At 37.9% G+C, this 27,605-nt stretch overlaps 1 protein-coding gene across 8 annotated transcripts; it reads right to left on the bottom strand.

Moving 5' to 3' along the window:
• On the bottom strand, window positions 1–25,925 carry LOC149831408 (uncharacterized). 8 transcript variants are annotated; one of them, XM_090013871.1, is made up of 11 exons: window positions 25,589–25,925; window positions 21,586–21,677; window positions 21,345–21,447; window positions 20,874–21,139; window positions 8,992–9,123; window positions 8,535–8,657; window positions 5,053–5,202; window positions 3,136–3,341; window positions 2,799–2,952; window positions 1,855–1,904; window positions 545–790 (listed from the first exon to the last, which is right to left on the bottom strand). In XM_090013871.1, the coding sequence occupies exons 1-11, from the start codon at window positions 25,767–25,769 to the stop codon at window positions 742–744; spliced, it is 1,506 nt and encodes a 501-aa protein (XP_089869997.1). In that variant the 5' UTR covers window positions 25,770–25,925; the 3' UTR covers window positions 545–741. The 8 variants fall into 8 exon arrangements, with proteins under 8 accessions (XP_089869998.1, XP_089869997.1, XP_089870000.1 ...); XM_090013874.1 differs by lacking the exon at window positions 1,855–1,904 and having other exon boundaries at window positions 2,799–2,828; window positions 2,927–2,952; XM_090013875.1 differs by lacking the exon at window positions 545–790 and having other exon boundaries at window positions 1,712–1,904; window positions 2,799–2,828; window positions 2,927–2,952.
• Between the last annotated feature and the right edge of the window lie 1,680 nt (window positions 25,926–27,605).

Here is a 27,605-nt window from a genome sequence, read left to right as displayed (position 1 = left end):
TTATTGCCAATATTTGTGGGTATGGTTCAAAACAAACTCACCTGGCTACAACTCTCCTTTGTTGTCCTTAGGGCTCTCAACAGGGACCATGACCCACACTGCAGCAGTCTCCCTGGGTTGAGCAGAATCGCTTTGAGTTAATTGCTCCATGGTTGCATCCAAAAGACCATATTTAGGGCCTGAGAACACCCCTTTCCCTGCAGGAAAAGGGTTGTTTTCCCATTGGACATGAAACAAACACGCCCCACAGGGAAGTGATCGTCCCATATGGCATTGCAAAGGTCCAACATTTCCCTGTGGGACATGACCTTTTCTTATGAAAAAGAACTTCCACAGGGAGGGGGGAATGGGAAGCCCTTTCTCATGAGAAGAAAAGGCACGCATGGCTCTTTTTCGAGCTGCATGCTCTTTCCCACAAAGAGGCTTTTCCCCAAACAAATAGTCCCTTACCCTTCTCCAAATGCTTCTATATGTGGACTTCAGATAATGATTCTTCAGACTAAGACAATGCAGGGATTGGCACAGGTAAAAATGCAAGCATGGGCACGTCATGATACCTTCATCATTTCATGGAATAATGCGTACAAAATGAACAGTACTTAAAATCATAAACAGTACAAGCATTATCCAAATTACATGGATTAGTTTTCTGAACTGAAGGCATCATGTGCAAAGCTTTAACCTGTACTCAGCCATATTGTCCTTGCTCCTTTCCCAGAACCGTGCAAACATGAATGGTAATCATAGGATGTGGTTAGCATGCCATTGACTTTCAGAATGGTCAAAATATCTGTTTAAATGAATGAAGTATTTCAGTCTTTAACGGGTTTTTTTATGTTAACCATAACTATTCAGACCAAGACATTCATGACTAGCTGGGAGTTCAGAACCAAATGCACGACCTCAAGCAGGACACTTGCGAAGTTTTCCTACAAGGCTTTGGCCAACTGAAGTATGATTAGAGGCAAACACTAAGCAATGAAAAGTTGAGAGGTTGGACAATAAGTGGCGACCAATGTCCAGAGGAACCTAAAATTCTTATTTGGTTCGGTTATAAAAGCAGTAGCACAAAACTTCAAAACTTTGAGAAATTTTCACTATAACATTATTTGAAAACTGTGGTGTTTTGTCAAACAGCATTTTACACGGATGTCATGGGCTGCTAATATTTACAAAGATGGAAGACAATAACAACCACAATCAACAAATGAACCTAAAGAATCAAGGCTCATTTGAATGATGGTTAAGAAAATTGAGTAACAAGGGTAGGATGTTTTCAAAAGCAGATCTCTTCAAGACCAGTCAACTTTCTGTGGAAAAAGTAAATGGGCTAAAGGTAACGCCAAATTTGAGAGAATCAATTTAATGCCAACATGAAGGTCGAGAAATTACTTCCCTTATCTTGGAAGTGCTACTTTCCAAATTCAAAAATTCTTGAGGGCAACCCCATTACAGTAGGAATCTCCCAAGGCGTGAAATCTTAGTCATTGAAGAGAGGTTTTCATTAGCTCTTTTCAGTAATTATGAAAGTCAATGGCATTTTCTTCATCCAATCTGAAATATTCACCTGTATCATTTACTTAAAAATTTGAGCTTGAGAACTCAAAAATGTCTTAACCATCATCTTTCTGTATTCCTACACCATCATCTTTCTGTATTCCTACCGCACAGATTGCAGCATGTGTTCATGACCCTATTAGCAATTCATATACGTGGCCTCCACTCTCCCCACTAACACGCTTCAGTAGCTCGAAGTTCTTGCAGTTACCTAGAAAATCTATCCTTCTGAAAGGCACAAAACCATTTTCTACTGATCTTTTGCTGGCATACAAAGACCTCAGCCGATCAGCATACCTTGAGTCTGTGTGGATTGCAAGATCTATTTCTTTGGCTGACATGTTCTCCTGAATCCAAAGGGAACAAAGACAATAAAATTATGTGCAAGGCACAAAAACTTTTTTGTCTGAAAACAGGACTCAGAACACAGAAGACAAAAGGAAAGACTAGTGAGAAATCACAAATCAGATGCAAAAATATGTTCACTGACAATTTTTCTTGTTTGACACAAACTGAAAGGACATCTAGCCTTAGACCTCACCAGATAAATTATGAAAAGTATCTCGCAATGTGAGATGAGAAAAGAATATAATTCTCCTCTTTATATGGGTAGCATAACGCAAGATAAGACAGTATCATTCTATATTAGTGGAGTAAAACAATTGAGTCAGACATTCAAGGCCTCTCTCTCTCTCTCTCTCATGACTGTTCTCTCACTAATTTAACAGAAATGAGAAAACCCAGCTATGAGTTAAATCACTAGTGTCTTGGTCAGTCTCTAAAGAATAATTACATAGATTGCTCTCTCGCTCAATCTCAATTTTCTCTGTTAAAACAGATTGCCAATAATGTACAAAATCAAGCTGGCAATCAGAGAGTGGGTCAACTTGCTTTCTTGGAGTCTCACGACCATTCATTAATAGAAAACCAGCTGCAACTAAAATCAGTTATGTCAAGTGAGCCTTTAAATTACAAGTGTCACAGGCTTGGAAATTGAAACATGTCCAACCATGGATTTTAGTTAATAACTGAACTTTCTAGCTTAGTGCAATGAAATATACCAATATTAAGGATGTTATTTTATGAACAAAGACCTATCACATAGCAAGTAGCAACATGTTGCTTCAATAAACTTTGCAAAGAAAGAACAATCTTTATCAGTAGACAATGAACTTCACCAGCTAAAAGTTTAAAACATCACATGTTAATAAATCAGAACTTCAAGCAACTTCAGTTGTTACCTGGTAAAATGAATAAATATGATCCAAAATCTGTAAACGTGTGAATCCATTAGCACTAAAATATGTTCTCAATGAAGGCCCTATTTCATCAAAGCGGTCAACTGGAAAAAGTATGGTGAGAAATGCACCTTTGAATATCACCTCTCTTTTCTCACTGCAGTTAAAGAAAAACAAAGAAATGCTTCAAACTACATAATTCAGACTTGATATTTTGATCAATTTAATCTTAATCAAATTACAAAAACTTTTAAAACAAACAACATTACACAATTCAGATTTAAGACTTCGATCAATTAATTCTTTATTAAATCATGAAGAACTTTGCCTATGAAACTACCTTTCTTTTAATGGGCGTGACAGATTATCTCCTGCTACATCAGAACCTTCTCCATCAGCCTGAGCATCAAAGAAAAAAGATGTGCGTTCACTTGCATCTTCCGTCCCAGAAGCATCAAGAAACATGCAAGCAGCTGAAGCCGGCTCAGATATTGACCAGCATATTGAATCAAGAAGGCTGGATGGGTTTATTGGTCGAATTGATGCCTGGAATGTGCAGGAGTAATAGAAGTGATGAGAATAAAAGCAGTTGGCATATCAGTGTGCAATAAGAAGCCATGCATGTTGGACATCATCTATGAAGAGGACTAATTAAGCCAAGCTCTGAGTCGAGTAAAATGTCAGAGGATTTAGAAACTATTAGTCAGGTAGACTAGTGGGCCATATTTTACTTGTGGTTCCAAAGGAATCTGACCAAAACCCCAATATTACCTACTGTTAAAATTTCATTATCAGTAATATTTCTTAACTGTTCATTATCATGGCTATGCAAATGCATTCTATCATGTTTCAACACATCAATTTGTAACATTACATGTATATGATGAGAAAGCATGTGCATGTGTAAACATGCAAGGGGTTTTGAGATCAAATGCAGATATTAAAATGTCAACCCACTGTGTTAACAGATGATGGTTCAACAAAATCATTATCCTACGTAGCATGAGCAGGACAACATTAATTGTGGACCACTTCTAAGCACTATGCCCACCCATTAGGAGGGATACCATTCAGAACAATCCAGTAGGTGTTCTGAGTGATGGCCTATCAACTCATGAGTCACACATAAGAGAAGAATCCATGGACCAACAAGTCAACATTAGCAAGTTGTGAAATTCACCTTGGATTTGATGTTTGGACAAAGCTTGGCCTATATTTGTGATGGGTTATCTAGAATCCACTGTTGTATGGAAATTAAAGAGGCTGAAATCTCAAATTGTGAACACAAACTGCAAACAGTGTGAAAGCACCCCAGAGCACTTTATTTATGCATTTAAAAATGTATACATCAGGACTCCCCTAGTCTAGTGGATACCCAGGACAGTTCGCGCAGATTGGTGTAGACCAGTTCCAGTTAAATGCTATGTGCACACTCTTGTGAGTGGCTTGGGTTCAAGCTCACTTTCATTTTTAGAGGCAATAAGTTCATTTCTGCTGACACCTTTTTTTATCTAAGTCATACTTGAGATTAATGAACTAGAAGGCAAGTGGCCTAGTTGGCCCAGTGAGTAAATTGGATTAATGTCCTAGCAAGAAGGCCGAATATAATACTAACAAGAATTTGAACAGAGACATGGAAATGAGTTTGTCTAAGATAAGGGTCATATTTGATCCCCGGTCTTGTAAAAAAATTTCTGCAAGTGGGATAACCCAAATGACATGAATCGTGAATGTGAATTATGAAAGGTGCCATATCAATTGATCCACAGGAACCACTGTCTATGTATATTTGTGGTGAAAATGGTAAATATTAACATGTAATAAAAAATAACAAGAAAAAGAGAACCATGGGTTGCAGTGATATGAAAAATGATGCAAGGTTACATTATTTTCCAACAAATTACAGGACCAAGTTTGATCACAAAATATTACTTTTTTAACTTGAAAATAATTTGACAAAAAAAATGGCAATTAATACCATATTGCAGGCGACATGTATGTGGCAGAACAATTCAATAGAGACTAGATGAAAGATGAACCAATAGAGTTTCCTATATGTTAATAGTGACCGAGTTTGCCTGCATTTTAGCATCCCTACACGCATAAAATCATGTCTTTGCAACTGTCATAATACCAAAACAACAATTCATGATTAAGCCACACAAAAATATCTAACAGCAACTTTTAGCTAGCAACAATTAAAGAGTTACACTTAAAATATACGTAACATAGCTGTAAAGAGGATTACTACACTAACTTGCATTTGACGACAACGTCGACTTCGGATACCCGTCTTGACCAAGTCCATTTTCTGCTGTCTTTCTTCAACACAGTCATCAATATTTTTGTCTGCAAATGACATTCCACAATTTCCAGTGTTGGAAGGGCGTCTTAGCCCATTTTTGTCCTGAAAAGAGTAAAAGGTTTCATTATAAAAGGTTAAGCAATGTAAATTACAGTGCAAAAGGTTGAATGAAATAAGCACACAGATTCAGAGACATTCGAGAGGGTACTATGTGAGCACCATGTTAAACTTACTTAGCCATCAGTCCAACACCTGAACAAAAAAATAATTGGAATTATGAAGTTTTATGTCGTCTATGTAAACAGCTGTAATGTGGTTCATTGTTATCACAAAGTTTTGTCCTTTTGTATGAGGTGGATTTACAAGTCCTATTTCTTTATTCATACTACAAAACCTAAAACTTGTGTTACATCATAGTTTATCACATCTACTCAATGTTGTAAGTATTGTTACTCGTATTGCGATATGAGTGTGTATCATATTAGTATTGAGTGTATCGTGCGATACACCCCTGTATCGTACCATGTATCATATTGTATCGTACGATACACCTTCGGCGCACTTTAAAAAGGGACAAAACTTGTTTTTTATTTTTGGGGTATTAAAGATCTCTTGAGGACGGACTTCCTCATTTGTGTAGAGTTTATTAGAAGGTATCCACGGACCCTAGTGTTGTAGAACGACTCAACACACTATCGACAGATCACAATATTGATAGATCGAAGAAACAAAACGGGAAGAAGAGAAAGAAATCAATCACACAAAGAACAAGGATTTTATGTGGTTCGCCAAGAGTTGCCTACATAGTACGTCCACAGCCGCATTGAGATCCAGTATTAAGATTGCGATACACACACCTTACAAAAGACAAATTGCACTATTTAAATACAAAGAGTCTAGGGCAACCTATTTTGGGTAAATTTGCCAAACAAACCTTCAAGAATTCTTGCCTTGGGGAATCGTGACCCCGAACCCCCACCTTACGGGCTGGGGATGTTGCTCCCTGCAACCCCCCATCAACCTACTGCGAAGTTGGATTCACGAAAATTAGAGATTTATATCGAGGTAGAAATCATGTTCCACACTCCTAACACCTAAGAGTCCTGAGAGTGATTTGGGGGTCGATCCGTGCGCAATGGAAAGGACTTTTAAAGTTTTCTCAAGTAAAAATTCATTATTTTTTGCTTTTTATTGAGTTTTTTTGGGAAAGATGGCATCAAATGATCTGGCATGGCAATGGGGCACTCAAGTAATGAATAGAAACCGATTGAAAATCGAGTGCAACTATTGCCATAATATTTTTTCGGGTGGTATCTCTCGATTGAAGCATCATTTAGCCAAGACACATCTCAATGTTGCAGCCTACACGTCACAGAATTTTTTGGATGTCGTAAAATGGCAATGTCAGCAATTACTCACTAGTCTTAGAGAAAAAAGACAAAAAAAGAGATGAGTGAGGCAGAATTGAGGTATGTGTAGCCAGAGTTACCAGTCGAGGAAGCGGGAGCGGGAAGCGATACGGGAAGCGGGAGCGGGAAGCGAGGCACTTTCAAAAATTTAGGAAGCGGGGAAGCGTGGGACCACTTAGAAGAAAATTCCGAACCGTCTCGGAAACGACCTAGGAAGTGAACCGGAAGCGACCTAGGAAGCGAACCGGAAGCGAGGGGGAAGCGAAAAAAATGGAAAAAATGGGGAAGCGAGGGGGAAGCGTGGGGGAAGCGTGGGGGAAACGTGGGGGAAGCGTGGGGGAAACGTGGGGGAAGCGCGCTTCCCATTTATGGGAAGCGCGTTTCCCATAAAAGGGGGACGCGCTTCCCATAAAAGGGAAGCGCGCTTCCCAAAAAAGGGGGACGCTTCCCCTCACGCTTCGGAAGCGCGACGTTTCGCGCTTCCGAAGCGCGCTTCGGGGAAGCGCGCTTCCCCTTTTGCCTAGGCGCTTCCGGTAAGTCTGTGTGTAGCCCTGGGAGGATGTGTATGACGAAAATGTGTAGCCTTGAGAGGATGTGCATGACGAAGATGAGACATCAAGGATTCATATGTGATTTTATGGTTGTATTTTATGCAATTCATCATTTTTTCATATGTTATGATTTTTTCAGAATTTTTGCTAATTTATTCTGATTTTTTAATGAATTAAAAAAATATTAAAAAATTACATTTTTTTAAGATACGCATCTTATTCTGGGCCCGACCAGTACGGGTAACGATACACAATACTTACAACCATGCATCTACTTATTACCTTCCTCCATGTCTTTGTTGATCTACGCTTTTGTCATTTTTTAGTCCTTTTGTCATTTTTTTAGCTTGAATGTATGTATGTATGTAAGAATGCACTTATGTATGTATGTATGTATGTATGTGTGCTTACATCCTTTTATGCAATATTTTTAATGAGAAAAGTTGTTAGTGTACGATTCATCCTATCTATCGCATCTAGCAGGTGACAAGAACAAGAACCACCTTCTCTTGTTTCTACCAAAAGAGAACAACAACAACAACAACAACTACGCCTTCATCCCAAAACAATTGGGGTCAGCGATATGAACCAAAAAGAAATTCATTTTGGGTCTTCCACATGAATCCTTTTCCTCCAATCATTTCTATCCAACGCCATGTCCTCAGTGAGGTTCAAAGCATTCATATCCTTTCCTATCATCTCCATCCAAGTCTTCCTAGGCCTACCCCGACCTCTTTTAACTAATATATTTTCCCATTTCTCCAACCTTCTAACTGGAGCATCATTAGGCCTTCGCCGAATATGTCCAAACCACCGTAAACGATTCTCTCGCATCTTATTTTCAATGGGTGCAACACCTACCTTCTTACGTATCTCTTCGTTCCGAATCTTATCTTTTATTGTATTTCCACACATCCATCTAAGCATCCGCATCTCAGCTACACTCATTTTTTGAATATGATGTCTCTTGGCAGCCCAACATTCCGTACCATATAGTAAAGCGGGTCTAATAGTCGTCCTATAAAACTTTCCCTTCAACCGCAATGGCATTCTACGATCGCACAGCACTCCAGTAGCACTCTACCAAAAGAGAAACTCAAATAAAAATTCATTTTTTGCTTTATTATAAAGCATCTTAAGCTCAGCATAGCCAAGGCTCATCATTGCTCAAGCTTAGGTCAAACAGCCCAGGCTCAGGTTCACCTTAGCACATGTGCAGACCTATTTGCAATACAATGTTTAAAATTCTTTTATGTTCCTAATATCTCAAATTCTTAGCATGGATGGAAGACACGCCTCATGGAATAAAGGGGCACAATGGTTTCAGGAAGAAACTAAATTAGCAACAGATCTATGCATGCACGCACAGTCTCTCTTCCAAATTAGATTTATTATTAACATAATAAAATGACATAAACAAGGAAATTTAAGATAAATTTTGTTGGAAAGGAGAAAGAGGTTGATATAAAGAAACCTGTAAATCAAGACGAATTTCTGCATTATCAAGTTCTGTAGCTATCCGCCGAGCAAGATCAGCTGAAAAATGGACAAGTCTCTGCATACGTTTCTCCTTCACTGTTTTCAAAATCCAGAGTGGCTGAATTGTTGAACAAGGACATATCAAGGCAAGTCAATCTATGAAAGAAGTCAAAATTCACAAAAAGGCACTAAATAGGGAAATAATTTGACTTTGATTGGTAATGACCCTTGCAAATAACCTAGTTTCCCAATGAATTAGCTCAATTGTATCTGGAAAAAAGGTACTTTTCCAACAGTCATCAAGCACTTGGAGAGATGAATCTTAGTTATGTCTCCAGGCGTCTGACTCATACTTGAATTTGGGCTGTCACTTCAAGTCAGTCAAGTACTAGTTCCATTTCACCAAGCTTCAAAATACATTTAATGGCGAACCAGCATCTCATGGCACTTACTGTAACAAGAATTCCGGTATATCCAATATATCTTTGAACAAAGGTCTCCTCACAGACTACATGAGTGGCCTTGCATCCAATAAACCACTTGTCCACAAATGTTGCACCTTCTCTAACTGCAGCTTCAAGTACCTATTAAGATGCCCCAGAAAGTTTTGATTAGCCTCGAAAGTTTTTCTGAACAAATTCAGAATCAAACACTCAAGTATTCATGAGTACTGGCACATTTAGAAAAAGGAAATAATTCTCCATGGGTTGGTGAGAGAGAGACTTATTGAGACAAAGACTGAGTCAACAATCAGAACTAAGAAGTTCATAAACATATCAATGCTTTCAAATAATCCTAAGAACCAAGTAACAGGTAAATGCAATGTTAAGCATACAACATACAGTCCGTACAATAGAACATATGAAACGAAAGATGAACCAATCAAATTATGGTTGTCTAGCTTACAAGAAAACTCACCTCCTATGAGAAATAGAAATAAAACTTATTTTTGAAAAGCTTTTCAAATGGAATATATATGATTGCAAAAAGGCCCAAGAAATGCCCTAATAAAAGTTATGTGCAACAATTGCCTTGTGAAGCTATGCAGCTCAGATTATCTAAAAGAGGTTCTCTAGAAGACACAATGAATGAAAATAGGCTGCAGATGATGCCCAGTTAACTGACAGGAAATTTTGTTTCTATTGGAAGCTTGGGGTTGGAGGGAGTTAGGGAATTGGAAAGTTGAAAGGTCTTGAATTCCTGGAACTGGCAACTAGCACCTCTAGGAGGAGGTATTTGCTAACTCCACTTTTGGGTGCAAATACAAAGGAGTAAACCCGTAACTACTGAAAAAGGTGTATAGTGTTTCGGGTATGGATCTTATACCAGACCCGAGTTCATTCCATAGTGTAAAATTTAAATGTATTTCTTTTTCTGGGTTGAGTTCGGATATTATATAAGACCCGACCCGACCCATGTACACTTAAGTGCTTATACAATGCATTAGGTCACGATTTCTGATATACAGAAATTGTGACAGCCGCAGAGGCCCCTTTTTGGTTTTCTCTTCTCGTCTCTCTCCCTCTCTTTCTCTGTTTTCTCTCTTAATACATGTGCAGATGAAATTCTAACATGGTATCAGAGCGTAGATCCTTCTAGAGGCAAAAAAGAACTCTGGCTCGTGACAACGATCAAAAAATTTGAGGTTTTTTTGCTTCTCATTTTCTTTCTGTTATTCTTTCTCCTTCGCCTCTTTTCTTTCCCTCTTTCTGAATCTTCCTGTGCACTCACACCTCATGTGAGTTACATTTTTGTGAATCTGTGATTCACGGGCACTCCATTCACGTGAATCCAGATCGTGGATTGACTGCATTTCACGTGAACTGGTTCACGTGAAGCATCGGTCTTCTCCCAGATCGTGGGTTAACGTCTCTTCACATGAATTCGTGAACTTATTCACGTGAGATATTAAATTTGTTCCTATTAATCGTTTGATTCCCTTTTCATTGTCTTTTCCAAAATCTCTCTGTTATAGTGCTTCCCTTTGATTCCATGTGCTCTGCTGCACATTATCATTCTTGATTTTCCTTTGCTGAAACAGTCAAAGGAGGGGTTTTTTTTTTTAACGTGTGATTTTATTTTCGCGCAAGCCCCTTTTTGGTGCACAGAAAGGCCCAAGCTTCTTCATTTTCTGATTTTAACAGTCTACGATTCTCTGACAGCAAAAAAAAAAGAGTGTTGGGAGAAGGTTGAACTTTTTGTCTGTTGATTCTTATTCTCTATCTGTTGATTCTTATTCTCTATGGATCCCTACCACCCTCAATCAAATCTTTCTTCAAGTTTTCTCAACCAACTTGTTTCTGAGAAGTTGAATACCTCAAATTTCTTGATCTGGAAGAGGCAGATTATTCCTTTCATAAGGAGTCAAGGCCTCTTAGGTCACCTGGATGGAACCACTTCAGTTCCACCAGAATTTAGCCCGAGAGAAGAAAAAGATGACAAAGGGGCGAGTTCAATCGTGTATGTTAAAAATGCTGAATTCCTCAATTGGGAAAGAAAAGACCAGCCTATTGTTGCATACATCACATTCACCCTGTCTCAAGAGATCCGTCTTGCCATTCCTGACAATTGTACAGCTCTACAACTCTGGGAACGACTGGTTCAGACATATTCGCAGGTTTCTCAAGCAAGAGTAGTTTTTTTAAAAAGAGAATTTCAGTTGTTAAGGAAAGATTCCATAACCATCATGGAATATTTGAACAAGATGAAGACCATCACAGATCAACTTGCAGTTATAGGGTGTGCCGTTAGTGACAGTGACATGGTGCAACAAACCCTGAGTGGATTGGGATCTGACTACAACATGATAGACACTTCACTATTGTGTCTCCCTGTTCTTCCTACTTTTGATGAGCTACGAGCCAAATTGATCCAATATGAAATGACTCTAAAGGGATTCTCTGAAGAAACTCATAATTATTCAAATTCTCAAGAAGTTTTTGCTACAGGAGTGACCTATGGTAGAGGACGAGGACGAGGAGGACAAGGGCGAAGTGGACACGGAGGGCGTGGTTTGCTTCCCATTCCAAACACGTTTACTCATGCACAGGAAACAAGATCCATCCCCACTTGCTTCCTCTGTAACAAAAAGGGACATATCTAGGCCAATTGTTGGCATAATCCAGAGAATAAAGGAAAGAGTCCACAGATAGAAATCAAGAGAAAGTTCACAAATACCAGAGACAGTGGAGAGATTAAAGATTTGCTGATATCTGCCTTGTCAGAGTTAAAATTGAAGCAGAATGATGAAGGCACTTGGTTTGTCGATTCTGGGGCAGCGACTCATGTGACAGGCGATGCAGGTAAAATTTCTAATCTTATTCCTTATTTTGGAAAAAGTAAGATTGTCACTGGAGATGGATCCCACCATCCTGTTTCCCACGTTGGAAAAACTGTTATCCCCATGTCACATTCCACTCTTACTCTTTCTGACGTTCTTCATGCCCCTGACATTAAGAAAAATAGTGTTTCTGTCTCTAAACTTATTGATGATAATAATGCTTCAGTTGAATTCACTCCCTTCTCTATGCAGGTCAAGGATCTACGCACGAGGGAAACATTCGCTGAAGGAAAGAGACGAGGCAACATGTATGTCTTTGAAAAAGCTCCATGTCGTGATGTTCGCCCTTCTCACCTGATTTCGAAGCCTTCATCAGAGTCATGTTCCTCCTCTTCTGCTAGTGTTTTTAGTATCTCTGAATGCAATAAGTCATCCTTATGGCATAGTAGGTTAGGATATTGTGGGAGTCATTTTATTGAGAAACGTGTTTCTAATAATCTCATTCCAAAAGAAAGTCTTAAAGGGGATGAGAGTAGTCATAAATGTCCCAGTTGCCTTTTGTGCAAGAGTCATGTATTGCCTTTTCATTCAATTAATAAGAGAGCTTCAAAACCTTTTGAGATCATTTGTTCTGATGTGTGGGGACCCGCCCCAATTTTCTCTGGGTCTGGAAGCAGATATTATCTAATCTTTGTTGATAGCTATTCTCGATACACTTGGATATATTTCATAAAAAATAAGTCAGAAGTCTTCTCTTTGTTTCAAAATTTATTTTCCTTGGTCGAAAAGCAATTTTCTGAGTCCATTCAGTTTTTCCAATGCGATGGAGGTGGGGAATTTTCATCCCATGATTTTGTTTCTTTTCTTCGAGATAACGGAATAGGAAGAAGGGTGTCCTGCCCTCACACTCCTCAACAAAATGGGATTGCTGAACGAAAACATAGACATATCGTTGAAAGTGCCATGAGTAGGCTTCATGACAACAATCTTCCCACCAACCTATGGACAGAAGCCTTTCATTCTGCCGTGCATGTGATAAATAGATTGCCAATGGTCATTCTGGAAAACAAGTCTCCTTATCACTGTCTTTTTGGAGCTCATCCTAGTTATCACGATCTGCGTGTTTTTGGATGTGTTTGCTATGTGCATGTTGATCGGTCCCTGAGAAACAAGTTTCAAGACAAGGCCCAGAAGTGTAGGTTTGTGGGATACGCAGATGACTACAAAGGATATAGGTGCTATGAGTCTACCAACAAACGTATCAGAATCTCAAGAAATGTTGTCTTTGATAAGCAAAATTTTGATGACAAAGTTGATGCAACCAATATACCAACTATGCTTGGTTGAGTTCAGAACTTTTTGCTAGCTCCAACGAAGCATGTTTACCAGATTGTGTGCAGCAAGAAGAAGAGATGTCTGAAAACACTGAGACGTCGAGGTCACAGAATTCAAAAAAAATACCTGGCAGATACAAAGGCATTGTCTATTCCAGACAGAGACCGATGACATCAAGCCATTCAGACCATGCTTCAGTCAGCAATCTGACCCCTTCTCACACTCCTGAGATCAGAAAATCAAGCCGCATACGACATCCCATTGACAGGTGGGTCAGCTATAACAACTTCTCCTTGGATCTTCAGCTGTTTTTAACTACTCTCAATAAAGAAGATGAGCCCACTATGTACTACCAGGCAGCCACTTCTACCAAGTGGGTAGAAGCTATGAATGATGAAATGCAAGCTTTGCATGAATGTGGAACTTGGGAAGTCGTTCCCAGACCACCTGACAAAAATGTTGTTGGATGTAAATGGGTCTACAAGATAAAGTACAAGCCAGATGGAACTATTGAGCGATACAAGGCAAGGCTCATAGCAAAAGGATTCACACAAGAAGCAGGGCAAGACTATGATGAGACTTTTAGTCCGGTTGTAAGAATGGGAACAATTCGGATTATTATCTCTCTGGTTGTTGAACATGGGTGGAAGTTGAGTCAGCTTGATGTAAAGAATGCCTTCTTGCATGGGGACTTGAAGGAGGAAGTGTATATGGAGCAACCCCCTGGATATCAAGAACAAAATTGTAAAACCCATGTGTGCAGGTTAAAGAGAGCTATCTATGGTCTAAAACAAGCATCTCGCTCTTGGTTTGATAGCTTCTCACTAGAGATTCAGAAACATGGATTTTCGCGTTCCATGCTGGACCACTCATTGTTCTTTTTTAGAAGCCAGACTGTGACCACTCTGTTATTAATTTATGTTGATGATATTGTCATCACAGGAAACTCTGTGGTTCACATCCAAGAAGTGAAAGACTTACTAGGTCAGAGGTTCAAAATGAAAGATCTTGGAACTCTACGCTATTTTCTTGGTGTAGAAGTTGATAATTAAACTCATGGCTTGACACTCACACAACACAAGTACACCGTAGATGTTCTCCGCAAGGCAGGTATGAAAGACTGCAAACCTCTGGGAACTCCGAGTGTGCAGAATCAAAAACTTAGTGCCCATGATGGAGATTTGTGTGATGATCCCACCAGGTATCGAAGCATAATAGGAATGTTACAGTATCTGACCTTCACTAGACCAGATATTGTTTATTCAGTCAATCAAGTATCTCAATTTATGCATGCGCCACGTACTGGACATATGGAAGCTGTCAAGAGGATCCTTAGATATCTGAAAGGGACTATTGGGGATGGATTGACACACTCACCACAGTCATATGGCAAAGATGAGCATGGACTCACTGTATATTGTGATGCAGACTGGGTTGGGGATCCTGATGAACGAAGATCTACATCAGGATATTGTGTCTTCATTGGAAGAAATTTAGTCTCTTGGAGCAGTAGAAAACAAAAAGCTATCGCTAGATCAAGTACCGAGGTTGAATATAGATCTATGGCTGCTGCCACTGCCGAAGTCACATGGATCAGACATCTACTGACTGAAGTAGGAGAAAAGATCTCTCACACTACCTTGCTATGTGACAACCAAAGTGCTATTAACATGTCATTCAATCCAATACATCACAGTCGTGCTAAACACACTGAGATTGACCAACACTTTGTGAGACAGAAAGTTGAAGAAAAAGAGATTGAGCCTGAGTTCGTCAATACTGAACAACAAGTTGCGGACCTATTTACGAAAGGATTAACAAAGGATCGTTTTTTGGACGCTCAAAGGCAAGTTGTGCATGGTTCATAACCATGATCAACTTGAGGGGGGTGAAAAAGGTGTATAGTGTTTCGGGTCTGGATCTTATACCAGACCCGAGTTTATTCCATAGTGTAAAATTTAAATGTATTTCTTTTTCTGGGTTGAGTTCGGATATTATATAAGACCCGACCCGACCCATGTACATTAAGTGCTTATACAATGCATTAGGTCACGATTTCTGATATACAGAAATCGTGACAGCCGCAAAGGCCCCTTTTTGGTTTTCTCTTCTCATCTCTCTCCCTCTCTCCCTCTCTTTCTCTGTTTTCTCTCTTAATACAGGTGCAGATGAAATTCTAGCAACTACCTCCTCAACTCCCTTCTCCCAAATAACCATAGATAGAGGAGTTTGATCCAACTCCAACCCAAATCTGCTACTCCTTTCCCAACTAATGGCTCTGAACAAATATGAGAAAAATTGTTTAAGAGAGAATCAAAACAGTTCCAATTTATTTCATCTACATTGTAAACCAATTATATACAGAGCTGCATCATTCCCAAGCCAGGTTGGATTTTCACGCTTTTCTGCTATCATCATCTGCGAACCCTGATAGGACACAAAGGCCCTGCTTGTTTAGAGTCTTTAGACAGATCCTTATAGTGAAAAAGATTGGTCATGTCCACCAAATTCATCTTTGTCAGTCTGTCTACTTTGTCTTTCTCCTATCTCTTACATCCCTCATCTGCATAATCAATATCATAAGAAAACATTTGGAGGATGAAAGAAAACAAGGTTTCCCAAAGATGTTCACCAAATCAACAAAGTGAACACTAAAAGAGTTCCGCCAAAGCACCAAAAATCATATATAAGCCACAAAAATAGGCTCACACACAAAATCCACTGAAGGTGGTCAACACAACAAAATAAAAATAATATTTTATTGATTGTAGAACAATGCAACAGGCATAAATTAGATGGGGAGTCATCCCCTATTCATATACACAAAGGAGAGCCTCTAGAGAGACGTTGGAGTAGGTCCAATGGTTCTATTTGGAGCCGTTGGGCCTGTCCCAACGTCTCTTTTGACTAGTTAACTTTGTGTTGACTAGTCAACTATGTGTTGACTAGTCAACTTTGTGTTGACTAGTCCAAAAGAAACTATAAAAACAAAAAATAAAAAACCTACTTCTAACCTAGTTATAGTCTATTTACATTATAATATATATATATATATATATATATATATATATATATATATATATATATATATATACATTTTAACACTCCCCCTCAAACTCATGGTTGGAAAACCGAAAGTTTATCTAATAAGAAGTGAAATCTAGGAGCAGCGAGAGGTTTAGTAAAGAAATCAACCAATTGATATTTTGAGGTGACATGGGGAAGATCGATAATGCCCTAAAAATACTCTTCTCGTATATTGTGATAGTCCATCTCAATATGCTTGGTGCATTCATGAAAGGTTCAGTTGATGGCAATGTAGATAAAACTTTGTTACCACAACACATCATTGGCGCTCATTTAATATGGACTCCCATGTCAGCCAGCGATCTTCTTAGCTAGACCACCTTCATAGTAGTTGTGGTCATGGCGCGATATTCTCCTTCAGTTGAAGAGAGAGAGATATGCTTCTTACACTTGCATAAAAATAATGAGTCACCTAAAAACACACAAAAACCAATAGTTGAGTGTCACTTATTGGGATTACCTCCCCAGTCAGCATCAGTATAAGCAATTAAATATAATGATAAAGAGGCAGACAAAAAAGATTTCTGAAAAATAGAAGTTTTGATATATTTAATAATACGCAAAAATGCTCCCATGTAGACAGTGGTGGGAGCATGTTGAAACTGGTTCGTTGTGTTAAATGCATGTGCAATGTCAGGTCTCGTAATTAAGAGATATCACAGTGTCCCGATAAGTTGTCTGTATGGTATTAGATTTTCAAGTGGTTCCCCATCATCAATCTTCATTTTGATATTTACAAGTTCGGGAATGTCAACCTTCTTATCATTTGAAATACCAAACCTGACAACAATATCTAAAGCAAATTTAGATTGAGTTGGCAAATAACTTTTAGAAGAATAAGCAACTTTTATACCAAGAAAATATTTTAAAAACCTCAAATTAATCATTTCAAAATGTGTTTTGAGAAGTCTTTTAATGTGTTGAACTCTCTGTTTGTCACCTCCTGTGATGATCATGTCGTCCACGTAAAGGAGAAGAATAATAATACCTGCATCAGAAATCTTAGCAAATAAAGATGTGTCAGTTAGACAAGATTGAAATCCAACATCAAGTATAACTTCAGTAAACCTGACATACCAAGCCTTTGGAGTTTGTTTAAGGCTATGCAAGGCCTTATCTAAACAAAGAGTCTTTCCTTTATGAATAATTATACCAAGCGATGCCTCCATATAGAATTTTTCAACCAATTTTTTATTGAGAAATGCATTCTTAACATTCATTTGATATAATACGTCATTTCTTCACAAAGGCAAGGGCTACTACAGTTCTAACTATGGTCATCTTAATAACTGGGGCAAAGGTTTCCTCATAATCTATTTCATACTCTTGGGAGTACCCCTTGGCAACTAACCTAGCTTTGTACCTTTCAAAAGTCCATCACTCTTGTTTTTTATTTTATATACCTATCGACAGCATATGGGTTTCTTTCTTAGGGGAATATCTTGGACAGTCCAAATATTTGTCTTTTCTAAAGCTTCTAATTTTATTCTCATGACTTCTACTCACTGATGTCATTTTTTTGCTTCAACATAGTTTAAGGGTTCTATATAAGAATGTTCCAATGTAATGTAAGCTTGATACCTAGGTAAAAAGGACTCATAGGACATAAATTTCTCATGGGATTTTGATATTCTAGATGACCTTCTAGTTTATATTTTTACATGGTTTTCATTATTAGCATATTTTTTAAGGGCATATGGATGTTCAGAACTACTACGCCGAAAATATTAGATATAGTTTTGATCTTGAGGTTGTTTTTTACTTATCTCATTATCATGAGATTCTTCTTCACTCACCATATCATTTCTGATTTTCTGATCCTCATCAAAATCAGCATCACAATCACCAAACTTTGGAATTAGATCCAACAGAAAAGAATACTCAGTTATTTCTTTATGATTTTCAAATTCAAAAAAAAAATCTAAGAAAAACACATTTCTTGAAACATATAATTTTTTATTTTTAAAATCAAAGTATCGATTGCTTTTTTTGTTATATCCCAAAAAGACATAAGGAATAGCACAAGGAAAAAATTTATCATTTTTATTAGTGAAAACAAAGCATTTGTACCCACAAACTCTTAATCTAGAATAATCAAGGATAAGTTTAAAAAGTTTTTCAACTGGTGATATATTTTTCAAGGTGACAAACAACATTTTGTTAATAAGATAAACTGCAGCCAATGTGGTTTCGGCCCAGAGTTACCAGTCGAGGAAGCGGGAGCGGGAAGCGATACAGGAAGCGGGAGCGGGAAGCGAGGCACTTTCAAAATTTTAGGAAGCGGGAAGCGTGGGACTACTTATACCATGTAATAAACCCAAATATTAAAATAGAAAATTTTTTGAACTTCAAAGTACCACTGCGTGAGGACTCATATCCCTACCAGTCATACAACTATACCATTAGATTTCGTGCAGCTTCCATATGAAATAAGAAAGATGACCAAATAAACTCAGTTAAAACACAAAATGTGAAATGCTTCTCAACCAATATACTGTTTTTTTCTTTCATGGGACTCACATAAGAATATAAATCACCATTGTATTGATAACACAAAAGATAAAGACCACCATGTTATTGCAACAGGAAAATGAAACAAATAGTCTCTTACAATCCCCTATTCCCTAAATGTACCTTCTAGAGAGAATGAAGGGATCAAACCTGCAACACAAACCTCTACTCACGAGTTGAACCTCACACAGGTCAGACACCAGCCCTATATCACTTGAAAACTCTTCATCAACGCGAAATACGGGCCCACCATTTGGGGGAAACAATTTGGATGGGTCGAAACAGGTCTAAAGTCTAAACTCATTGACTGACCTTATTTCCCCACCTTAACGCCCTCTGAGTAGCCACACAAATCTCAGATTTCCAGAAAGTGAACCAAAATAAAATTAAGTTAGACAATGATGTCCCAAACCCTAGGTAGAGAATCGGATCTCCAAAGAGCAAAAATTTCAGAAAATAAAACTGATAAGCTTTCCGTTTTCATAAGATCAAGGTTACGGTTACAAGGCAACGGTAAGCTATAAGCAACCCAATAAATAATGATAAACATAGATAGAATAAATTGTTTCCAACAGCATGCACATGAATAAGCAATTCAGCAGAACCGACAAAGAGTGTAAAACATATTCCCATTTCGTCATGCTATTCATAACCTAAATGTCATATTGTACGACTGCAGAAGGATTGCTTGTTCCCTGGAAACGAAAGGGAGAACAGAGATGGAGGGAAGAGATGGAAAGAGAGAGGTCGTGGGAGATACAGAGAGAAGAGATGGAGGGAAGAGATGGAAAGAGAGGTTGTGGGAGACACAGAGAAGAGATGGAGAGAGGAGAGTACGTACCTGGATGGATTCATCGCCATGGAGGTCGCCGGATTCTGGGTTCCGTCGATCAGTTGCCAGAGAGAGGAGAGAAGAAGGGAGAAGACTCGGATTGAGCTACGTGAAAAAACCCTAAAGCCCTTTCGGGTTTTGTTTTCACGGGTTTTTCAAAATCTCTTTTTTTCCCTTTTTAAAAAACTCGTTCTTTTAATTTTTTTTTGGAAAAAAAGTTTTAAAAAAAAGACAAATATGTAAATTCGCCCCTTCGTACCCCTTTAATGGGGTACGCGCGTACCCCTTTAATGGGGGTGCGTGTACCCCTTTAATGGGGTATGTGCACCCTTTTAATGGGGTACGCGCACCCCATTAAAGGGGTACGTGCTTCCCATTTGAAATGTGCGCTTCCCCCACGCGTTTCGAAAGCGCGACGTTTCGCGCTTCCGAAGCGCGCTTCCCCTTCTATAGGGGCGCTTCCGATAACTCTGTTTCGGCCCAAAATTATTTAGGTGCTTGATTTGAAATAAGCAAAGTTCTTGTGGTTTCTATGATATGCTTATGTTTTCTTTCGGCCAAGCCATTTTGTTGTAGAGTGTAAGGATAAGATTTTTGATGTGTAATACCATTTGATTCTAGATAATCTTTAACATCTTTTGATAAAAAAAATTCCCCTTAATCAGTGCAAAAGATAGAGACATCTTTTTGAAATTTATTTTTGACCAAATTGTGAAATATTTGAAAATATGAAAAAACTTCATATTTGTGTCTAAGAAAATAATTTCACGTGTGTCTAGTAAAATCATCAACAAAGATTACATAATATGCAAAATCACCCTTAGATATAACAGGTGTTGGACTCCAAACATCCGAATGCACTAACTCAAGCAGTCACAAAAGTTCATTATTGAAATGGCAATCTTTTCATTTTGTCAAGAATACAATCTTCACATGTTAAATTTTCAAAATAAGAAACCTAGTTATACTCTATTTACATTGTAATATATATACATATATATATGTATATAAAGAATACATCCATATATGTATACAAAGAATACATGCATATATGTATATATACTTATATATGTACATGATGCATATATATATATATATATATACATTTTCAATGATAAAACAAACACCATAAATGGGAATCAAATAAAAGTTACTCACACAGACAAAAACAGAAGCAAAGTTGTTGCATCTATTGGTAATAAAAATATTAAAAGAATTTGCACCATCACCAAAATCTCAGATTTCCAAAGAAAATATAGTTACTGTTAGAATGACATGCCATGAATTACCTTGTTATGAAGTTCACTAGAAATATCTGGATCAATAAATATGCAGGCACCTGAAAAAATGGATCCCCTGCTGGCACCAAAGTCTTTCCCAAAGGATTGTATATGTGTCTGCAAATTCATTCTGGGTGACTCCATTTTCTCAAGCACGGCAGCAGGCAAGCAAGAATTCTCAGCCTCTGAAGATGATGTCAACCGGCTTGAGTCCTCCACAGGCAATCCAGCACGTACAGAACTTTTAACACTGTAAAGTGATTCCCTCAGTCTAACTGCAGTATCAAATGTCCAAATTTTGGTTAGGATTTTAACGTAGGATTCCACATTTAATGAACTGAGTTTAACAAACAAAAATAATGTCTTTATAATTACACAAGCCTTGTTAAATTCTATGATCATTATAGAAACTCAAAGTTTGACGCTAGTAATAGATAGTGCAAGCCAGCAGTACATATCCCATCAAAGATCATCACTTACCATTCTGCCTGACACTGTCTACAAACCAACCCAAACTAACAACAAGGAGACCATTCCGTGACCCGTGTTTCAGTGCATGCTCAAGTTTGAGGCTGCCAAAGCTGTAACTAAAGTTAAGTTTCCATGAAGAGGATGACTATTTTGCTGCTTTCCAGTCTACAAAAGTAAATACAATGGAGAAAGATAAGAGGCGACAGCAAATAGAGCCTCCTCTAAGGGCCTTTCAGTTTGGTTAGGATATTTGGACCACAAGATGAGTGCACTGAGGATGCAAGTTAGAGCTGTATTGACCGCCTAATCTTTCCGCTGCCTCCATGACTTGTTTTCTTGCTTCTGTGGACAAGTATGAAATTTGAATGAGCAAATTTGTTTGAGAATTTTCTAAAAGATTTTATTAGAAACTGAAAGATGTACAAGTGAAATATATATATCAAAGTCACCGATATCGTCGATATATTGAAAATATCATGATATTATTGGTCATTCAAGGTAGTTGATAATATCGAGAATGTATCACAATATTTTCAATATATCAGCAAATTATATTTCTCGCGATATCACGATATTATCGCGATAAATATTGCTATAGAAAACTGCGCCTGTTTTCAGAATTTTCTTTTTAAAAAAAGCCCCAAATTTATGCTATAATTATTTGTTATGTTGTTACTTGTTAGTTTGGGCTTAGAAAATTTATGTATTATCAAGCACTATATCCAATGGATGCCATTGTAATGCTGCTTTTAGTGCAACATGCTTCAGACATAGAGTTGGATGTTGATATCTAATTCTCGGACTATGGCATGTTGGTAGAACCACTATATATATATATATATATATATATATATATATATATAGAGAGAGAGAGAGAGAGTAACTGGAATGTAAACCAGCGAAATATGTAAACTGGTATGCATCAAGATTTTCATAGGTTTTTTTTGTTTTTTTCTAAAATTTCACTGTATGGATGCGATCTAGATGCTTGGTTTTATAGAAACAAACTCTTAGATCATTCGATTACGATGTATAGAAAAGATCTTTTAAGGGTTGAATTCAACAGCTCAAAATTTTCGTAAATATTCAAGCATACAAAATCACATTTCTTGATCCGATTATGATGATCCAATAGTTGATTCTAACCAAATGGACCACACTGAATGCATCTGCAAGGTTAGGTTTTTTTCCAAATCTAACCCTGCAGATGCATTCGGCGTGGTCCATTTGCTTGGAATCGACTATTGGATTATCGTAATCGAATCAAGAAAAGTGACTTTTTATGCTTGCATATTTACGAAAATTATGAGTAGTTGATTTTCAAGCCTTAAAAGATCTTTTTTATACATCATAATCAGATGATCCAATAGTCTGTTTCTATAAAACCATGCATCTAGTTCGCATTTGTACGGTATATATATATATATATATATATCATAGGTTTTTTTACCTTTTATAGAAAATTTCACGGTAAGGATGTGATCTAGACGCTTGGTTTTATAGAAATAGACTCTTGGATCATCCAATTACCATGTATAAGAAGAATCTTTTAAGGGTTGAAAATCAAGGGCTTAGAATTTTTATAAATATTCAAGCATAAAAAATCATATTTCTTAGTCCGATTAGGATGATCCAACAGTCAAATCCTAGCAAATGGACCATGCGGAATGCATCTGCAAGGTTAGATTTACAAAAAAAAAAGTATGGAAATCTTGACTCATACCAGAAAACATATTTGGTTGGTAAACATATTTCAGTTTCCCTATATATATACATATATATATATATATATATATATATATAATCTGGGAGGCAAATTTTTGTTTGTAAGTTAGAAAGCTAACACTAGAATTGCTCAAATTGAAAACAAGCAAGATACATAATAGACAAGGATCATCACAATTATTAGGCCAAAAGTCGTGATAATCATCAAACCCCTCGATCCAAATTTCTGGCATTTTCCTATATTTAACACATCATCATCAGTACTGCCTATGAAATGGCCAACTCATTCACTAAGATCATATCATATTACAACATTCGTTAGCACTCATGATGACGATAACAATAACAATACCAATAATAAAAAGTGGCACACATGATAGTAATAATAGTAATGATCACAGATAATGATGTGGGCAGTTGAGGGTGATGAAGAAAAACTATTATTGAGGTCTTCCTAGTGGGAACATAGCCCCCTCTGGAGCAGGCTTGTCGTTACAAACAGGTGCCCACGTAGTGACAAAGGAACACTATTGATGTGCAGTCAATGCAGAAATGAGAATATTTGAATCGTCAAAACATGTTCACCACACTAAAGATTCCGAGAGGGAACCAAGTGTTGACCACCATGGCAACTACAGAAAGAAACCATTCATTCATTTCCTAGAAACATCAAAAACAACCTTCGTATTAAGGAAAACATCATAACAACGCTGTTGGCATTCGTTAATGACCAAGCAAAAGAAACAGCCATCCATAAAGCAATCAAGCCCTCAAGGATGTTACTAATGTAAATTGCTCCAAACAGGGATCTTCCTGAAAAGTGACAACCAGGACGCCCATTGTCCAGTAACCAAATCAGAAACTTTTTTTTGTGTGAAAATAGGGACAAACCGTCTCTCTCACTCAATCGCCAGCTCATTGGTCCCCTGTCATTCCCCATCTTCATACCCCTCTTAAATCTTATGATGCAAGTTCTATTGATCAAATCTGACACTTCTATATGTTTGGAACTCGTGACGTTTCTTCAGCGTGGCGACTTTCACGAGTTGTCCCTACTACATGAAAAATGCGTTTAGAGAAAACGCAAGGAGAAGTAAGAAGTTGCATAAAAAATAGATAAAACCTGTGCATTTAAAGACAAAAAATACGAATTATGTGTAAGGTTTGTAACAAACATAGTTTTTTAAGAATAAGACAGAACTATCAATGATTTTGTGATTAAAAAGAGAAGCTTCCTGTTCTCATAAAACGAGTTTCTCGTAAAGTTTTCGAGATGCAAAAAAGTTCGTGGTTTCGCCCAAGCCAGCTTTGTATGAGGATTTTAGAAACTGAAGAATCATATCGTTTGTATTTTTTTGAGATTGAAATACGATTTTCATTAGGATAGTAACAGCTTGACGAAGAGAATTATATCGATATAATCGCTTCGAACCCATCCCCCCACCGACTCGATTAATCCAACAAATATGATGATGAGCATTATGTTTATTTGCAGCAACAGTGTGCCAATGAGAAAAACATGGTCTTCTCGTTCCCAACCTTCTCTTTTACCAGAATTACCTTCGAGCCCCTGCTTTATAATCTATATTTGTCATTTAGAATCCAAAACATCAAAATGACAACCATTCGCCCCAAAGGGATTAGGGTAGTTGGAACGGGCCAAGGCTGTCTCACAAGCAGTGAGAGTTCGATTCCCGCGACACTACCCCTTTGGGCAAGCTGATACCCAGCATAGGCCCAGGGGGGCGAGGGTCCCTAGCCTCGGGATTTTATGCCGCCAAGATGACTACTAAGTCTCCGCACCAGAGTGCGGTTTCTTAGAGAAATTTACGAAAAAAAATTGCCAACCATTTCCCTATTGCCAACGAGAATACATTTTCTTCAAGGGGCATATTCGCCATGTCAAAAATAAAAGAAAAAACGAACGGAAAAGAGAAGGTGAACAAGGAAAAAGGCTAATATCGTGACAAATATACTCTTAGAATTACCAACAATTCAAGATATCGTGACAATATACTCGATATTTTGATCGACTATAGAAACTTCCATATGATCGCAGCGATTATTGTCGAAAACCAATGAAAAGCCCAGTTTGATTATTCTTCACCTGTATTGAATTTTTTCTGCTTCCTATCTCTTTTATTTATGTACTACACTTTCATTTTCAAGATAAAAATTGAAGTAAAAAGTTGAAGTTTTGATTGAAATTTATGGCCGATCATTCCCGGTTTTAAACTATCAGACTTTAATATTTAGAATCCCCCTCGTCTCCAAAATCGTTTTCCCGAATGGACGACGCATCCCGAGGGACGCCGGCGACCAACCCTCAGGGGACACCTTCGTCCATTTCGGAATAGACTGAGGGCATTGAGGTCAAAGCGCCCAAGAAAATCTTTCAAACTTTCGAAAAGAGAGAAAGGAAACCACGAGACAGAAGAAATTCAAACTCCTGAAATTTACGATTTTACCCCTCCACAGTCCGGAAACCCTCGCCGGAGAGGAGTCGCAGGGAAGGAGGAGAAACGCACCTTTGGACAAGCCCGTGACGCAGATGACGAGGCCGGAGAACGGCCCGGGGACCCCGGAGGACGCCGGAGATGATGAAGGAGCACCGCCGCGGAGGCTTCCCATCGACGGAAAATTAGCGGAGGCGCCGGAGAGGAGGCGGGAGCAACCCTTGCTGTAGACGACGTCGACCACCCCGGCCATCGGATTCACGCATCGACCATCCCTCGGGTTTCCTGGAATAATTGCGAGTCTTCGTGGGTGGAGGAGTCTGGTGGGCCAGAATCTGCGCCGATGCCGCGGGTCGCCGGAGTTCGAGATTTTCCGGCCAGTGGAAGCACGAGAGAGAGAGAGAGAGAGAGAGAGGGTAATTCTCAAAGCCCAAGCGTGGTATATAAGGCGGTGAAATCGTTAAGAAATGCCCAGAAGTTATTGATTATTTACTAGAGTGCCAATCAATAATTTATTTTATTTTCAGACGTAGCATACAAGGGAACGGTGATTATGAAATGCCCTGAAATATTTCTGGTTTTACAACGAGTGCCATTTAGTGAATTTTTTTCTTTTCCTCCTCTTTTTTTTTTCATATATTTGAACTTTGCACTCCAGAAGAATGTGGTGAGGGGGACACGTTTCGGATACGATTTACTTAGTATAGAGCCCCTCCACGAGTCAGGCAAGCTAAAAGACTCTCACATGTATAAAATGTTATTTTAATCTTTTATATTTTTTTGAAAAAATAATCAGATTTTTTAAAAGATTAATAATTTTATATTATCAACTCAGGTCTTATCTAATTAGAACATGGCCTAATCGAATTTTATATTTATATATTATCAACTCGGGTCTTATCGAACTTGGATTTGGATTCAAACTCATGCAAGAAGGCTAAACCAGAATCTAAACCCGATTACCATTTGGACATGATTTTGTTTACCAAATTGGATTAAGTGTGGACTCATATTTCATCTGGTATTCATCCCAAACACAGAAAATTTGCATCCCTAAGCATGGTTACCATGCAGTCCTCGACCGTGCTAATGCACAAGATCGAGGGTTTGGCCATCAAAAGTAGACTTTACCCGAATCCAAATAGTTGAATGTGAGTATAAAAAATGAAAACCCAAACAATAGTTTTTGGATTCAGCATGGTTAAAATAGTAAGAATCGGCCCTTGGATCATAGTTTTTTTATGTAAATAAATGTTTTTTAGGTTTGAAAATTTTGTACAGTGTAGGCCATTGATTTTTTAACCCTTGTAAAATCTAATATATAAGTTTGAAAAACATGATCCAAAGGTCATTTATACTAACTTAACATGTCAGATGTGCAAAAAAATCTAAAAAACAATGAAATTATTATATTTTTTACTAGGGGGTAAAATGTGCAAACATTGTCCCTTGAAAAACAATATATCTTTTATTAGGGAATTGGGTGAGACATTTATATTAAAAAAATTATCACATTTTTTAAACAATAACAAAGTACATTTTAATAGTTTGAAAAACTTTGTTATCCTAAAGAAAAGTAATTATATATAGACAAAATTACCATTATTTTTGAAAAACGATGACCTATTTCTTAATTAGTGGCTGGCCCAAAATAGCCAGTTTTCCTTTTCATTTTTTCACTTTTCTGGCTAGCTACTCGCAAAGAATTCTCACTGTTATAGGCCAATAGCAGCGAGAAATAGAGCAATAGCAATGAGAAAAATCACCGCTATTGACTCTCATCCTTGTAGTGTGCCCGTCTAGCAGCCAAGGCCCCACCCTTCTATGCCAACCCCTCTTGGGGCCATTTTCAGTCAGTTACCCGATGAAAAATGGTTTTCATTTATTTTTTTCTTTCTTTTTGTTTTCATTTTTCACTTATTTTGTCATCCTTCGTTAGTACCAAATATATGTGTGCCCTAGCCATCACTTTTGAGCGTGTTCATTACTTCAGTTAGTTGAATGTTGCTAAAATACTTTTTATAGGGCTTAACGTTTTATTGTGCATGTGTGTATGACCTATGGATTTACCCGTTATAACTTAATAGCA

The sequence above is a fragment of the Nuphar pumila genome, chromosome 7, assembly GCF_984573655.1.
Source record: "Nuphar pumila chromosome 7, dmNupPumi1.hap1.1, whole genome shotgun sequence".
NCBI classification, from domain to species: Eukaryota; Viridiplantae; Streptophyta; class Magnoliopsida; order Nymphaeales; family Nymphaeaceae; genus Nuphar; species Nuphar pumila.
Note: the sequence above shows the minus strand (reverse complement) of the source record. Positions and strands in the feature narration are given on the sequence as shown.